The sequence below is a fragment of the Stegostoma tigrinum genome, chromosome 20 (genome assembly GCF_030684315.1).
Source record: "Stegostoma tigrinum isolate sSteTig4 chromosome 20, sSteTig4.hap1, whole genome shotgun sequence".
In the NCBI taxonomy this organism is placed as follows: Eukaryota; Metazoa; Chordata; class Chondrichthyes; order Orectolobiformes; family Stegostomatidae; genus Stegostoma; species Stegostoma tigrinum.
The window spans coordinates 42,152,843-42,170,607 of NC_081373.1; the positions used below are offsets into that span (position 1 = coordinate 42,152,843).

The 17,765-nt window shown below is 38.5% G+C and overlaps 1 protein-coding gene across 6 annotated transcripts in view; it reads left to right on the forward strand.

Moving 5' to 3' along the window:
- Window positions 1-17,765, forward strand: part of LOC125461768 (exocyst complex component 6-like) — a 179,469-nt gene that overhangs the window by 82,402 nt on the left and 79,302 nt on the right. For 4 of the 6 annotated variants that reach the window (XM_048550943.2, XM_048550946.2, XM_059653129.1 and 1 more), the window contains 3 exons: window positions 9,246-9,380; window positions 10,100-10,279; window positions 11,001-11,030. In XM_048550943.2, coding sequence (XP_048406900.1) covers window positions 9,246-9,380; window positions 10,100-10,279; window positions 11,001-11,030 — 345 coding nt within the window. The remainder of the gene's footprint in view (window positions 1-9,245; window positions 9,381-10,099; window positions 10,280-11,000; window positions 11,031-17,765) is intronic. The other 2 variants (XM_048550947.2, XM_048550948.2) reach the window with 1 other exon arrangement.

The following is a 17,765-nucleotide window of genomic DNA, read 5'->3' on the forward strand; positions in this document are numbered from 1 at the left end:
GGCTGAGGTTTAGACACTACAACTGCACCACAAGTGCCTAGTTACTACAAACAATTAATATCAAATTAAGCAGTTGAAATCTCATGCTGTATTCTGAGTAGCCAGTCAATTTAGTTAATACTAATGTTTTAACTTTATAACTTTTTCACCTGCCCACTGAAGGGGTGCTCCCACAAAAGGGTATCAATGATAATTGGCAGCATTGTAATCAACAAGTGAAATTAGTCCTTCTCAAATGGTCGGAGTGCAGTGGTATTGTCCCTACCTCTGAAATGGGAGGTTTCAGTTCAAGTCTTTTTTAACATCTCTAAATAGGTTGAGAAATATGTACAACTTCTCTGGGCCAGAAGTCCCACCTACCCCAGAGATGTCATGACCTATTTTGAATATTACTGATTTTAAAAACTGTTACAACTTGCAAATTCACTTGCTTAGTCCAGGATTAAGTAGCATGTTGTAAAGCAGAAGGACATGTCAAATTGAGTCAAACAATTGTGCAATCTATATTAAAGGCTTATAGGTTACAAATTAAACACTTGATAACTACTGTTTTTGAGATACCCATGACTACCAATCACATATTGGACCCACTCCAGCATTTTGGCCTTGCATTCTCTAAAACAACTAATATATGCCTTAAAATCTTATGAAATTAAAGCAACAGCGGAGTATAAAACTGTTGCCATTGACTGAAGGATCCTGTAGTAATAAAGAATGTGGCAGTAAAATCAAATCGGATGAAGTTTCACAAGCTAGGTTTTACCGGTTAAAATAATTCTGATTTAGATTCAGTATAAGCCCACCACAATCTTTATAATGTCAAACACTTTTTTTGCTAAAAAGCTTCTCTCAAACTGGTTTTCAAGCAGGAATAATGTCATTGGTTTCATGTTTAATTTATTGAAGAATGTACAAAGTTCAACCAAGCTCTAATTTGAAGATGTACCTATTGGGCATTTTTAAAATTACCCAAAGAAACTTTTTCAGTATATTGTTTTAGAAAGTAGGTATGAGAATAAGAAATATCCAGTCTCATACTTTTTTTCCTCATTTCATGCTTGGCTGTTTCCACTTGTCTCCAGAAAAACTGAGTCAGTGTGAACATTGCACCTGGTAGGGCTCCTGATTCTCTTCCCACTCATTCTCCCCCCCCCCCCCCCCAAAAAAAAACTCGAGATACAGGTTTAAATATGTACCCCAACTAGTTCAGTCATTGTCACAAGATCAAACACCAGTAGGCTCTACTTTCTTGGACCAAGACTATCTCACCCCAGTTCTCTCCTTTCCACTATCCTAATCCTGAACACTTCTTTTGGCTGCTTTAATATTCCCTCATACCCTTTTCAAGTTTATCTTGTTGATCAGATCCATGTCTTGCTCTCTTGATCTATTCCTATTTATCCTGCATGTACCTCTTGACGCAGGTTTCTGACCTTGCCAAGGTAGAACCAGCTGTAATCCAAGTCCCAAAACTAATACTTTTGGCTGCAATCATGATATGTGATCCCCTTTTTTAACTTCTTTTAAAATTTGCATCCTTTGATATAACTGAGCACACTATCCTTTCATTAATGCTTTACAATCGTTCAACTGAGTAATACTTTGTATGGTTCTACCCATCTGATCCATTCATAATGAAGAATTTCTGCCAATGACTTTTGTATTTGCTCCAGCATTATTGTACATGAACAACTCCCCCTCCAAAAAAATCTTATTTTCTATTTTCAATTCCTCATCTTTTTCGTGATACTTGGCATTGTTATCAGAATGCATGATGAACATGTGAGCAAGGAACAAGAGTAGGCCTCTCGGCGCTTCAAGCTGTTTTGCTATTCAATACGATCATTGTTAATCTCCATGTTTTACCTTTTAAGTTTGTGTTCCTGCATAACTCCAAAAGCTTTTCATCCCTGTGGTAATCAAAAATCCATCTACCTCTGCCTGAAAAATTCTGCATTTACTGCCTTTTGAGGGTGTATGCTAAGACACTTAACCCAGAGAGATGAAATGTTTCTTCATCGGCCCAAGATGTGTAATTCCATAGTTTTAAACTATGACCCATGGTTCTAGATTCTGCCACAAGAGGGCTCCATATGTGTGCTTATACTGAGCTCCAACTTGATCCTTCCACTGCTGCTTGTCTGTCATCCAATCTTTAGACTGAATTTCCTTACTTTAAGTATTAGGAAGACAAAGCAAATGCTTTTGGCTGGTTTTTCAACAACACACTGTCAACTGCTAATCCATCTTCCCCCAACCCCGCTCTCCTATTGTTTAAGACTGAATAAACCTGCTTGCATCCTCTGAATAATATGTAACTCCAAACTGGCTCCAGTCCTGCTCCTCTTAAAGAGCCCAAGCTTCCATCTCTCCAACAACACCTTTTTTTTGTGACTCCCCTCACCCCATTATCTGCAAGTCTTTATCTATGCTTTTTTTGTTATCTCCAACTTTGGTATTCCAGTTCTCTGGATGATTTGATCATCCCCTACGATGTTAGACTTTGAGCTCATCCAAAACTTTTCTGTATCCTAACTCTGAATCCACTCCAAATCCTGCTCACTCTTTATCAGCCTATGTTTGCTAGATTGCAATGAGAATAATAATAGTATTATTTAAACAAAGGCATATGCAACTTCCACTCACATCAGAAGACAGTAAAATGTACTCCTCCTCATTAGCAGTGTAGCGTCATTCAACATCTAGTTAAGATTCACCAATGCCTCAGTTTCACACCTTGTCAACGTCATGCCTTCTGCCATGCAACATTTAGAGAATTCTGGTCTCTTGTGCATTCCACATTCTTTCACACTGCCACTACTGACTGCAAATTCAGCTGCTAAATTCTCAAATTCCTTCCTGAGGCCTTACCTATTGTTTAAGACCATTTCTTAAAACTTGTCCCATTGATCTAACTCTTAAGTTCCTTTCTTGAAGGGGTAATTGATCAGTAGTTCTGGCAGCTGTATTATTTATTTGTGTGCTTATCAGTGTCGATGGAGTATTAAACAGCAAGAGACCTAATCTAAATCTCCTATTCCACCTCTATCTTATAAGAATACATTTCCAAGAGAATCATTGGGTGGTGGTTTAATGAGGTTTATACAAGGATTAACTAAGCCATGCAGGAAGGGTCATGTTTCTGTTATTGATCTATGCTTAGTTAGCTGGTGTTGGTCAGGGTGCTGGTAGGAATTCTATAATTGGTCTCAACTTCAGCGGATTAGAGAAGGAAAATCCATCCAGAAATCCCGTTCCTCATTACAGTCTGTTTGTGCCATACAAAGGAGCATGTGTATGGACCTCAGGCTAGACTAAATTGGGCTCAGCAGTGAATGGTGAATGCTTAATAATTTTAAAAGTACCAGTATTTGCTGCTGGAACTGATGTATTCCTCAAATGGTCATTGTAATTCACCAACAAATTGTCACCCCTTTCAAGTGGCAAATGGAAAACTTGTAGTTTAAAAAAAACTTGCTTGACATGTCACTTACTTTAGGTTAAAACCATATGAATACATGTTAAAGTAGAAAAGAGATACTGTTTTATAAATTCAACTGCTTTTAATCTTTAAAGAGAGTAAAATATTCTCTGTATAACATTAACACTATGGTGCAATCTATTTAATGGTCACAGCTCATGGTATTAATGTTTTTGTGATTTTGATGTAACTTTGTATGAAACTTGGGTTTTCTGCTGTGTTGATCAGTAAACGTTAATTGAGTTGACCAATTATTATTACTTAGAACTCATGTTAGTTGTGGAAATGTTCATCTTGTCTAAGCTTGACACCATCCAGGACAAAGCGTACTTGATGGGCGCACGTACACGCGCGCGCGCACACACACGCACACTTCATTGCTTCACAGTGACAGCATAGTGTACCGTCTACATGATGTGCTGTGGTAACTGACCATTGCTTCAGCAGAGCCTTCCAAAGCCCCCACCTCTGTCACTAAAAGGACATGGGCAGCAGAAACGTTAGAACATCGTCCTGTGCAAGTTTCTGACTATCCTGGTTTTTGGAACTGTGTGCTAGAAATTTTGAAAACATGAAGATAGATAAGACCCCTGGCCAGATGGGATATACCCAAGCTTGCTTACGGGAAGCAAGGGAAGAGATTGCTGCCCCTTTGGCAATGATCTTGGTGTCCTCACTGTCCACTGGAGTATACCAGAAGACTGTAGGGTGACAAATGTTCAAGAAAGGAAATAGGGATAATCCTGGAAATTACGTACCAGTCAGTCTGTCTTCTGTGGTGGGCACATTATTGGAGAGGATTCTGACAGATTATGTGGAAAAGCACAGTTTGATTAGAAATAGTCAGTCAGCATGGCATTGAGAGAGGCAGGTAACTCCTCACAAGCCTTATTGAATTCTCTGAGGATGTGACAAAATGCTTCAAAGAAGGTTGAGCAGTGGATGTGGTGTAATTGGATTTTAGCAAAGCATTTGATGAGGTTCCAGATGGTAGGCTCATCCATAAAGTAAGGAGACATGGGGCTCAGGGAAATTTTGGCAGTCTGGATACAAAACTGGCTGACCAATAGAAGACAGTTGTAGTAGATGGAAAGTACTCGGTCTGGAGCTAAGTGACCAGTGGTGTTCCGCAGGGATCTGTTCTGGGACGTCTGCTCTTTGTGATCTTTTATAAATGACTTGGATAAGGAAGAGGAACGGTAGCTTACTAAGTTTGCTGCTTTGGTGGAGTTGTAAACAGCATCGAGGGCTATTGTAGATTGCAACGGGACATTGACAGAATGCAGAGCTGGGCAAAGAAGTGGCAGATGGAATTCAACCCGGAAAAGAGTGAAGTGAATCATTTTGAAAGGTCAAATTTGAATGCAGAATACAGGGTTAATGGCAGGATTCTTGGCAGTGTGGAGGAACAGGGATCTTGGGATGCGTGTCCATAGATCCCTCAAAGTTGTGACCCCAAGTTGATAGGGTTGTTAAGGTGGTACATGGTGTTAGTTTTAATTGGCAGGGGAATTGAGTTTAAGTGCTGCGAGGTTATGCTGCAGCTTTTAAAACCCTGGTTAGACCCCACTTGGAATATTGTGTTTAGTTCTGGTCACAGCATTACAGGAAGGATGTGGAAGCTTTAGAGAGGGTGCAGGATATTGCCTGGACTGGAGGGCAAGTCTTATGAGGAAAGGTTGAGGGAGCTAGGGCTTTCTTTCATTGGCGTGAAGACGAATAAGAGGTGACTTGATTAGAGGTGTACAAAATGATGAGAGGCATAGATAGAGTGGGTAGTCAGAGACCTTCTTCTTTTTTCCCAGGGTGGAAATGATTATTACAAGGAGTGTGTAATTTTAATTTGATTGGAGGAAGGTATAGGGGAGATGTCAGATGTAGGTTCTTTACACAGAGTAGTGGGTGTTTGGAATCTGCTTCCAGAAGTGGTGGTGGAGTCAGATACTTTGGAGACTTCTATGCAACTCTTGGATAGGCACATGGGAAGATAGTAAAATGTAGAGTATGCAGGGTAGATTGATCTCAGTAGGATAATGAGTCAGCACAACATTGTGGGCCGAAGGGCTTGTGCTGTACTGTTCTATGTTCTATGCTACTGGATAGTAGCACTGCTACTGGATCGAATGCCTTGCTTCCTAACAGCACTGTAGATGTCCTTGGAGTCCCTTCTTGCCATGCCATTACGGATGACAATAAATGCTAGACACCTAACAGTATCCTTATTCTCTTTAATGAGTAAAATAAGTACCTTTTTTGATCTTTTGGCATCAGTAAAGGTTTGCACCTTCTTTTTCATATAGTTGCATTCATCACTTACGTGAGCTCTTCACAACTGATATAGTATGTACACTCTAAAGAATGCATTTCCTCAATTTAACAAGGAAGTCTGAACCTATCTTGCTGTGGCAGTTTTAACTGATGAAAGGACAAGTGGCAATCTAGTGGGAATAGTTTGCCCAATAATCTGTAATTTTCACCTCTGCAACACCAATAACTGCAATGATTTAAGGTGAAGGCCCATTGCTGTTGTCTTAGGATAACTAAGTTGTGCACTGAAACACCACTATATCAATATCTCCCACATTGAGAACAAATTAGTTGTTGCTGTTTTGCAATTCCTGGCTACTGTCTCTTCAAGTCGACTTTCTGGTTCAGTGCTGATTTCTTGTTTTGCAAGAGAAGTTGCTGCCGAAAACGGCGGCTGACTGAAAGCCATTTAAACTGTCAGTGTGTAGTGCTGTTAAACCACTTGATCTTGACTATTCCTTTTCAAATAACTGAGCCACCTATGATTAGCGACTACAAGTTTTAAGCTTTGGCATACTAGCTATAAGTTACCTTGTAAAATTTTAGATGTTTCAGCAGTCAAATTTTTAATCAGCTGTTTAAATTGCCAAACAGCATTGCTGGGTTGTTCAGCAGTACTACATATCAGCATTTCAAACTGTTGAGTGTCAGTCTTTCAGTGATTTTTAAACTTTACACTTTTCTTATTCCATACCATTTCTCCCATTTAGTCTGTTTTCCCTTGTGCTGTTTCTGACAGTGTTGGATTGGTAGGATTGACATTGTTTGATTTATTGTTAGCACAACTGAGTGACTGCAGTTCAGAGGGAGAGAGGTTTGAATGGGGTAGAGGGTGTGGAGAGCAATTGAGGCTGATGTCACACTGACAGTTCTCAATGAATAGATCAAATGTAAGGAAAAGGCTGGAGGGTGGACTCCAGGTGGAAGAAGAGTCTGTTCAAAGCGGGTGAGGAATTTGTCAAGGGCCCCTGTCCAAAGAAGAGGACTCAAAGTGAAGGTAGCCTCTACATGAGCTTCAGTACATGCTTGAGCAACATCTTATTTGCCACTTGGCAATCAGGCAGCTTTTTGAGTTCAACAATTTTAGTTCAATAATTTTAGATCCCCATTACATTCTTCCAATTTTTTTTTGAAAAAAGACCTACTCCACACCCAGTCCCATTTATACCATGGGTTGCTTTTAGCACAGTCACACTTTTTTTGATGTACTCTGAAGCCAGTTATCATTATTATATGGGTCACATTCAGTACAGCTCAACTTTCTTCTGAGCTCCTTTTATCACTTATTCAAGCTTTCTTCTCTGATTTTCACCCCCCCACCAACTCAACACCCCAACCCATAAGATGTTAGTTTGGTTTGTATATGGTGGAGGTCACAGGTTTTTTAATAAAAATTGCAATGTTGAAACTAAGAATTTTTGCATTACTTCATTATTTAAACTAAACAGGTTACTTTTTTTATTACCTACCCGCGCAGAAGATCACTTTCAACCCAGAGCATTCATAATAGCATTAGTGACATGGATTTTCAGTTTTTTTCCAAGAGGATTTGTAGGAGTGCAGTCTGAACATAGTGCAACTGAGGTGATCACTATGAAGTGGATTAGATTAGATTCTCTACAGTGAGGAAACAGGCCCTTCAGCCTAATAAGTCCACACCGCCACTTCTAGCATCTCACCCAGACCCATCCCCCTATAACCCACACACCCCTGAACACTACGGGCAATTTAGCATGGCCAATCCACCTAGCCTCAGCCATGCCTGTCCCTTTGCAAGCCAGGTGGAACATTCCTTGTTCCAATTTTACTTGGGTCCCTCCCACAACTTTCTGTGGTACATAGATAACATCAGGGCTGCTTTCCTCCCTCTTTCTGAACTGGGGAAAAACTTAGCAATTTTGCTTCCAGTTTTCACTCTGCCGTCACCTCCACATGGCCCATCTCTGACTCCTCCTTCCCTTCCTCAACATCACTTTCCATTTCTGGGGATAGGTCAGGCAATGAAATCCATTACTTACTCCCTAATTTCCACAGTTGCCTTGCCTACGTGTCCTCCAAACCCTGCTTCCTGTAATAACTCCAGCCTATTCTCAGTTTCTCCATTGCATAAGTTCTGACGATGCCACTTTCTACAGTGTGGATTCCCTGCTGTCATGGTGGACAGGGGCCTCAGCTATGTTCGCCCAATCCCCATGCACTTCGTGCATACACCCCGGCATCTTTAAGTGCAATCGTAACAGGTGCAATTGATTTCCATTTACCTTTTCCATTCTCGCCATCTAAGTCTGCAGACATATCTTTCAAGTGAAGTAGTGATTTAACTGCACTTCATTCACTCTTAGACTGTATTTGCTCCTCTCAATGTGGTCCCCTGTACAGTGGGGAGATGAAATGCAGACTGACTTGCTGACAGAACGTAGATGTTCTGCCAAACAAAATGACCCTGAGCTTCCAGTTGCCTGCCACTTCAACAGACTGTCATGTTCCCCAGCCAGCAAACCTGTCGCAGGCCTCCTGCAGCATAATGCCACATTTTCCTAGCTGCTAACAGATTTGATGTGGAGTCACTGGACTCAAAGCATTTTATTGTGCCTTGTTCCCACAAATGCTGCCAGACCTGATGAGTTCCTCGAATTTTTTTAACTTTTTTGTTTCAAATCTCTAGCATTTTGCAGTTCTTTCTTTAAACTGTTCAGTTTCAGATTAATATGGCTTAGACTAGAAGCATGTAAAGTTAGTGGTTGTTCATTTCCAGATCCTGGAATAATCAGGTTTTCAAAGTTTGAAATGTTTCTGCCAAGCTTAACGTGGGCAATGAAAGTGAAACAATAGTTAACACAAAATATGCTGTTTCATCCTTACTGCAATGTATGGTACTACTTTAAAACCACCTGAAGAATTGTGAAAAAAAAATTCCCCCACCCATTATTTTCTAACCTTTTTTAAATCTTGAGTGACATTTGAATCTAGTCTTACTGCAAAGCATTAATAAAAGCAGAAGTTGCTGGAAAAGCTTAACTGTGAAGGAAAGATCAGTTAATGTTTTTGGGTCCGCTGACCAACCCTCAGAACTCTGACCCAAAATATTTAACTCTGACCTTTATTTTTCCCTTCACAGATGCTGCCAGACTTGCTGAGCTTTTCCAGCAACTTCTGTGTTTATTCTCGATTTACAGCATATGTAGTTCTAATGGTTTCAACTGCAAAGCAAATTTGAATGAATTTGTTGAATGGATAATTTGTACTTGCTGAGCAATTGGAGATATAATGCTGCATAGGTCACGTGTGTACTGTTCAATGTTTTGGCGTTTTAACTGAGGTGAGGCATATAAATTATGATCAGTTGAAACAGTTGGGATTGTAAGCTTATTGCTTTTTAGAGGATTTTGCTTAGAATGAATTGCTAGAAACTGGTAGGAAAACTCAGTCTTGGTAAATGTATTTTACATTTTTGCAGCTTGTACAAATCATCATAAATACGACACATCTGGAACAGGCCTGTAAATATCTTGAGGATTTTATTACAAACATCACCAATGTTTCCCCAGAGACTGTGCACACCACACGACTTTATGGACTGTCCACATTCAAGGTATGTGCAAGTTGGATATGTTGGCAGTAAACAGTGGAAATTTGTCTTGTCAATACTGCAGTCATGAGTAAAGCAATCATTGTGATTTAATAGCAATTAGGATTTATTGCTAGACCGCAAGTGTGTACACGTTTGTAGTCATGCAAAATATTAAATTCAGATTATTCGTGTAATCTGAAGTTCTTGGGAAAGGGCATTAAATGTTTGATATGAAAACCTGTTGGCTCCTTTCTTGGGTAAATCAGCCACTTGGTCTAAGCTGGAAGGAAGTAATTGACTTTCTTTCAAGTTTATTATTTAATTAAATCTAAATATTTTTGTGTTTCAGTTTTAGAAAATGCAGCTAAACTCTTGTGCTTAATGACTCATAATTTAAATTTGTGAACTGTGTATTGAATCCCTTCTAAAACCAGCTGTCTAATGCCCCAGCAGTACAGTATTTGCAGTATCAATATTTTTGTTTCCCTTTTCATCAGGTGAATAAACATATTGATTCATGTTGTAATTTTAGTTTGTTCAACTGGAAACCATTGCAATTCAATTTTAAGAGCTTATTTTTCTTTGAAATTTGCATGCTTCGTTATGCGAATTACATGTTGTCGACATGTAAATTGAAAGTAGTTTAACAAAGTGATTAAAACATTGCTAATTGATAATTGAAGCTGGATTGGGGCAGTCTTTGCAATTATTGAGATACATATCTAAATTTATTTTTTTAGGATGCTAGACATGCAGCAGAAGGAGAAATATACACAAAGCTTAACCACAAGATTGATGAGTTCATACAGCTAGCTGACTATGAATGGACCATGACCGAACCCAATGGTCGAGCTAGTGGTTATTTAATGGATCTTATAAATTTTCTCAGAAGCACTTTTCAAGTTTTTACACACCTGCCTGTGAGTACTATATATGAAAATTCTAAAATAATACTCCAAGTATATTCATTAAGATTACTCCATAAATCCTTAAAACACTTAGATTTTTGTCTGTTATTCATGCACCTAATTTTTATGACCATGAAGATTGTGGTTTTACTTGCTCTTAAACAAGAATTAAAATGTTACACTTTCCAATGGACTTCCTTGAATGGCTCTTGATGTATGAGCTAAAAAGCAAACTGGCTTCACTGTTGAAAAAAGAATTTTAATTAGCTACACAGGTGGTGTTAATCCAGTTTTCAAAGACTCCAAAATGAATGGACCAAGCAGTATCTGTATGTATAAAATGCTACTTTTCTGACCAAGCTTTGATATTTAACTCCTTTTAAAAATGAGACAAAATAACGTTTAAAGTAATACCTTTTGCATGATGCAATAGAATTGAGCTATGGAAAATACCTGTTGGTATATTTGGGATATTTTAAGCATTTGCTGCATAACACCCATAAAAAGTGAGGGAAGGCAGTTTAGTACTCATGACTATGGACATTAAATGAAAGGGTTTGATATGGACACACTATGACTTTTTTATATTATGAAGATGTCCACCTAGCAACTGATCTTAAGTAGTAATACTATTTTTGACTTTATTTTCCTTATTATTGGTGTTTACACTTCTTTCCGCATCTGTTTACATTTTGGTTTTTTGTTTTGATTTCCTTGCTGGGTTCCTTCTCAGAATAACGTCAATCACCATGCAGCAATGTCGGTGAGTATATGAAGAAAGCATGCACATCTGAAGGCTGTGAACTAGCTACAGGCTTGTTGCTCAAGTCGAGTAATCCTTGATATAAATTTAAAAGTCAACAACTAAACTTACCCTTCTCCCCACTACTGGCTTTTGCTTGGTGTGCACAGAACAAATGACTGCAGAATAACAGGAAAAGTAGGAATTATTTAACAGTAATATTGCAATGGGATAGCCTTCAAAATGCATCTTTTTTCTGATAGAATTAGAATCTACACGACATAGAAAAAAATCTAAAACTGGTTGTTTTGATTTTGGCTTAATACTACTCTATATAACAGTGTAGATTTGCTTGAAAGGATAGCTTCAGACAGCAGAAGCTTTCAAATTCTTGCGAATGTGATCTTTTTTCTGTTTGCTGAACTTTGTCCAGGCTTGTGTGCTTTAGAAGGATTTAAGATGACACTTGATATTCACACATTCAGTTTATCAGAAACTTTTGGTTTATCCCTAAATTTATAAACTCGTCTTGTGTGCATACTGACACTTGCAGTCAAAATGCAATCTTATCTAAGTTAAGAATAGGAAATCATTGTTTCCTGTTGTAGCTACTTTTGTATGGAACTCTGCTGTAATTTCTAACCAGAAGCATTTGAGACGATATTGGCATTAAAGATCAATATTTGTGCTCTATGTGGACATTATTGGAGAATAATTTAATATTTTTGGTGCTTAAATCTACTGAATGGTAATTTAATTATTAGTAAATATTCATGATATAAAGCAATTAGCCTAAAAAGCAAGCATTGCTTAAGATCTACTGACTGGCCATTATATCAGAAGAAACCATGTAATATAATTTAAGTAGGAAGTTCATTTAATTAATCTTAAAATAAAGCATTTAGTTTACAATTCAAACAATAGGTGGCCCATTTTGACTTTGTACGAGGAAAAATTCTGAATGAAACAGAATATTACACTTGTGTGCATGAAAGAGCTGTTTTCTTACCCTTGCCTTTCCCCTCTGTCTCAATTTCTAAGCATCTTGGTGCAATGAGACACCCATGTGACAACTCTCTGCATTTTGCAGATATTCAAAACTTTGAATTTACTGCACGCTTCTCCGAAGTGGAGAACCAAGTAGAGATTTTGACGTTTGTATACTTATCTCCTTGTCCATTTTACCCCCATTGTAATAAATGGATCATGTCTGCTTCACTTGGAATACCGCCCACCCCCGTGCTCTGCCTACTCTCTTTCCAACGTGAAGTTGAACAAAAGCATTGTTTTTAAGATTTGCTAAAATACAATTCTGATGACCCAGGTGCCTGAAGAAAAGGTGCGATTGTTCGTGGGACAGTGACATTGCACATAAGTTTTCCTGATTTGTGAGGTATGCTATGTTGCCCTGCATGGCAATAGCGGGAAAAATTTTAAGGTGCGTGATGAAGGATGAATTGGTCAGACCTTGAAGTGATATAAAAGGGAAAAGTAATCAAAATTGTGAAAGGAGCAGAAAAATACTTTCTCCAGAAAGAGGAAGGAAGAAAAAGATCTTCTGTGAATTGGTAGGGAGGAGAGACAAGTGTTGATATGATTTGAGGAAACTGGGTCAAGAAGATAGAATGCAAAATGGTACAAAGAAAGGAAGTAGAGCAGCTCTGTTGTGCAATCAAGAATGTGGGCATGTTAAAAACCAGTTGCAAGTAGCAAAGAATACCAATATACATGCATATGAACTAAGAATTCTGCTGCAAGCATCTGGGAAAAGTCCCTGCAAGTTTTACTGTCATCTTTCACTGTACAAGAATGAAATTTTGGATAAATCTACTATGTCAGTAGAAGCCCACAATCCTCTTAATGAAACTATATGTTCATGGCTGTTTTGGGCTTATCAGCTTTCTTGCAGCTGTGTCAATTTAATTAAAGTTCTTGAAGCATTTGCTTCAGCTAATTCTACTTGTGCATGTATAATCATACTTTTAAAGTGAAAAACACCAGGTTGGTATAAATAAGTTAGCATTTGTATCTTTCAATTTTATTTCATGTGAAGTGACTTTGAAATCTTGCATCAGTCAGAGAATGTCATATTTTTGTACACACTAATGCTGATACAAGAGGCTCATGTCCTAACTTTGGGCAGGGGGAGGTGAAATCTGCCTCGTGTTTCATGTCCTTTCCATGTGAACCGAAGAGCAATTACTGACTTTGGAGCCCATCACCAGAAAGGTTTGAATAATATTACAAATTTGTATATGCAGTAGATGGTTTATTCACCACCTCGCTGTGATACAGCTTGTTCCCAGTCTCCTGATTTTAGTATACTATATAAAGACTTAGCAGATACGTGGACGTAAAGAATGACAGAGTTAACGGTTTCCACATATTTGTGAAGGAAGTGGGAAACCTTGCAAACGGTGACCTTTTGCATTAAAGGTGAAAGCACTGCATGGTGTCTAGCTGATGCTTCCATTCCAGGAAAAAAAAATGGAAGATTTTATTCTTGCAGATATCGTGCCAGTCCCTTGTTTGGTATTCTTCTGCATATGTTCTTGGGTCGTGTGAGGACTTAGTTGGTATGTACATGCTGCTGTAACATTAATAATTCCAGAATTTGTGCCGCTGAGAAATAGAGCATGAAAACAGACCCTTTGGTCCAACTCATTCATGCCAACCAGATATTCTAAATTAATCTAGTCATATTTGCCAGCATTTGGCCCGTAGTCCTCTAAACCCTTCCTATTCATGTACCCATCTATTTGTCTTTTAAATGTTGTAATTGTGCCCACTTCCATCAGCTCCTCTTGACGGCTCATTCCATACTTGCACCACCGTTTGCGTGAAAAACATTGCCCCTTAGGTCCCTTTTTTAAAAAAACCTTTCACTTCTCCCCTTTAAATCTATGAGCTCTAGTTTTGAACTTCCTTACACTGGGGAAAAGACCTGGGGTGAATAGCCAATCCATGCCCCTCATGATATTATTAACCTATACTGCCCCTCAGCCTTTGCTCCAGGGAAAATAAGCGCAGCCGATTTGGCCCCTCTCTATTAGCTAAAAGCCTCCAACCCTAGCAACAGTCTTAAACTTTTTCTGAACCCTTTCAAGTTTCACAACATCCTTCCTATTGGCAGGAATTGAATGTAGTATTCCAAAAGTGGCCAAATGAATGTCCTGTACAGCCACAGCATGACCTCCCAACCCCCATGCTCAGTGCACTAACCAGTAAAGACAAGCATACCAAATTCTGCCTTCACTATCCTTTCGACCTGCAATTCCACGTTCAAGGAACTTTAAACCTGTACTCCAATGTTTCTTTTGTCAACACTCCCCAAACCCTCACATTAAATGCACGAGTCCTGCCCTGATTTGCCTTCACAAAATGCAGCACCTCGTGTTTTATCTAAATTTAACTCCATTTGCTACTCCTGGACCAATTTGCCCACCTGACCAATGATCCATTGTTCTGAAGTAACCTCCTTTGCTGTACTCCACACCACCAATTTTGGTGTCATCTGCAAACTTATTAACTGTACCTCCTGTATTCTTCTTCAAATTATTTATATAAATGACAAAACAGTGGACACAGCATCAATCTTTGCAGCAGACCACCAGTCCAAAAATCAACCCTCCACAATCCCCCTCTGTTGTGTACCTTTTGAGACAAAGGTGTGGAGTTTGTCATATATAGCAAACCTGGTGAAGGTAGATATCCTTTGACTGTGCAGGTGCACATGGAGTCATCTTATGATTTTCGGTTTAGGTTAGCTTAGTTAAGAGCATACAGGCCATGGCAAGTGTTAGTACAGTGGCGTTTAATGCAGCTGTCATCTGAAGTATTTAGAAAATCAGACAGGAAATACATAAATGGGTATTTGAACTCAAGCAAAAAAAGCAATGAAGAAAGGTGAAAAGAGCAGCAAATAAAGATTTACCAATAAGCTCACCATTTAAAAGGCCTACTTCAGGAGAACACTTGACAGTCCAAATAAGCCACATGAGCAGCATGGTTGCAGGCAATCGTATTCTGGCAGTAGGGGCTTTAGTGGCTCAGTAGTCTTGCCCCTTCCTCTGAACTGAAGAGACCCAGGCTCAAATCCCACCTGTCCCAGACGTGTCTGTAACATCTCTGAACAGGAGGATTTCGGAAAATAGGTTGAATTTTTCCAAATAATTCTGACTAAGGACCTAAAGATATTTTTAAATCAAAAAAGGCTTTCGTGTACAAAACTCAGTTTTGTGGCCTTTTATTTGTGCATTGATAGAGAAAATTGAGCTTACATAGTCAGGTTGAATCATTAACTCACTTGCAGAAGCTCTAAATATTTGAAGTCTTTTCTAATTCCTAACTAGTGGATCTTCATTTTTGACACACAAATTTATTCAAAAGACATAATGTATGAAATTACTGCTCCCAATGATTTATCACATCACATTTAACAATTGTAATTCAATTACAACTCCCATCCCCACAATCAGTCCATTGATCGTGAGGTGTTGTGCTCTTTCCTGTCCTATTCTTGATTTTGTTCCCTGCCAACTCCCCACCTTCCCTCTGGGACAGGCACAAACTGTTTTAAATAGAGCCTGCGTTAAATGTTTGATCAGTTTCCTTGCTGGATTGGATATTTGGCAAAGTGTAAGCATAATGTCTGAAATCTCCAGACATTTATAGACAGTCTTTTGAATCAAAGAATTAAATTGTTCCTTTCTCTTCACACTTGCTTGAAAGGAAAACAAACGATTCCCACAGAGTGAAGCAGACTTCTTTGGTGTTAAGGCTGGAATTTCTTTTCTCTTTGGCCTGTTTTTAATTTGCATGTTAGGATGGTTAAGGTTTGCATATTAAGATGTTTGGATAGCTGGTGTGCCTTGGACTGATTTCAGTCTCAACTGCCAAAGGACCAGTGATTTGAATGTAATGGTGAAAACACAAGTGATGTACATAGTTAAGACTGTAGATTTTTTTAAATTGTGGGGTAGTGTAGCATGTAATTGTGCTTTTAAGAGTTTTGTGTAGCTTGAATTGCAATTTATAATACATGTTACATTAATTTGCTGAGGCAGAATAAAATCCTACCATTTGTATTCTGCAGTATTTGAAGCTAAATGTGTATGAAACATTTTTAGCCTTCAATTGCAGACTGATGAAATTTAAAGCTTGCTTCTGTTTTAAAGACTGCTGTTCTTAAGTAATTGGTGTTACTGGATTATTTTTGATCATTAAGTATCCAAGAATCCTCTACAATAAGACGGTGCTTAAAGGTGAATTCTTAACTGCTGTTGACTGAAAAGTCCATGTCACTGAGAAGTCCATATCACCAAAAAATGGGATTTGTTAGATATTTGATGGAATATTTCCTCTTGTTTTTGATTGGCACATCTTGGTAAGGGGGATGGATGTATCTGGCACTGGCCAGTGAATTGTTGCTGATTTTTCTCCCCCATGACAGCAGGTCTTTTGACTCTTAAGTGGCTCAATGCAAAGTGAATTAGCAGACAATAGTCATGTTTCTCATTTGGAATGCCCTGACTTTGGTGAATGGAACTCATAAGTCATATTGACTGGCATTGAACAGAATGATGAAAACTGCTTTTTATACAGCTAGTGCAGTTAGAAGTATCCAACATTGGTGATGTACCATCAGAAATGTATACATCAAACCATTTGGGAGTCTTAAAGCAACAATAATTCTTAAAGAAATCTTGGAGCATCAGGGTCTGTCTGCCAATTGATTAGAAATATTTTGAGTTCACTGTTTTCAGCTTAACTGTTTTGTTGCTCTGTTGTGATTCAGCAGAAAGTTGTTAATTCTTGCAGAAAGATGCCCTGTCATTCTTTCCATCTTTGACCTGGTCCTTTGATTAGTGAGTAGAACAAGAAACTGTGAAGTCTATTTTTAACATTCTAATTCCTTAAGCCGAGGAGGTACCTTATTCTTCAAATGTGCCAATTTTACCCTGATAAATAAGCATTACTCTTGACATCTAAATTCAGTTTTTGTTTCCTTACAAGTTATTACTTACATACCTTTTTAGTACGTTGTCAGGGGTGGGTCACTCTTTTGATTTCATGGAGCTTCTTTATTCTCCAGTCTTTAATATTGGTGAAGTTGAACGTATGAAGTTCATCTTAATGCGTTATATTGATGACAACTTAGGTTGCTAATTTAGTGTTTGAATACTCCATTTCTGGAAAACTTCCTGTATCTCTGGATCAGCTAGTGTGTCTTTTTTGTTAGTTGGAACATCAAATCATCTCTAGGCTAATAAATTAACACAGCCATTCCAGCATTGACTGATGTTTGTTTGTTATTAGTTTAGTAATAAAATGTTAATTCCTGAACAGTTTTACAAAATGTTTTTTAAAACAAAAACCTTCTCCTCCTGTTATATTAATTGACCTGTTTCATCTGTATACACTTTTTTAACATCCATTTTCTCAACCGGTAGGGTAAGTTCTGAAGATTGACGCCTTATTTCTGTCAATATAGACAAACCGGACTGTTCCAAATTTAGCAGGTGTTACCATCCTGCAGAGCATCGGTGCCTGTTCTGTATACAATATTTCACTCAGCTAAAGCAGAGCCTCAGCCAATAAGGTTTCTGTGCAATCTAATTAGGAAGCCTTCTGAATGGGACAGGCCACAGAGTATACGTACAACACTTTTTTGGAGATGTGCTTTATCTCAATATTTGGTTTTGATATTACCATATATGGAATGGGCGAGGAAGTTGGAGTTAAAAGCAAGGTGTC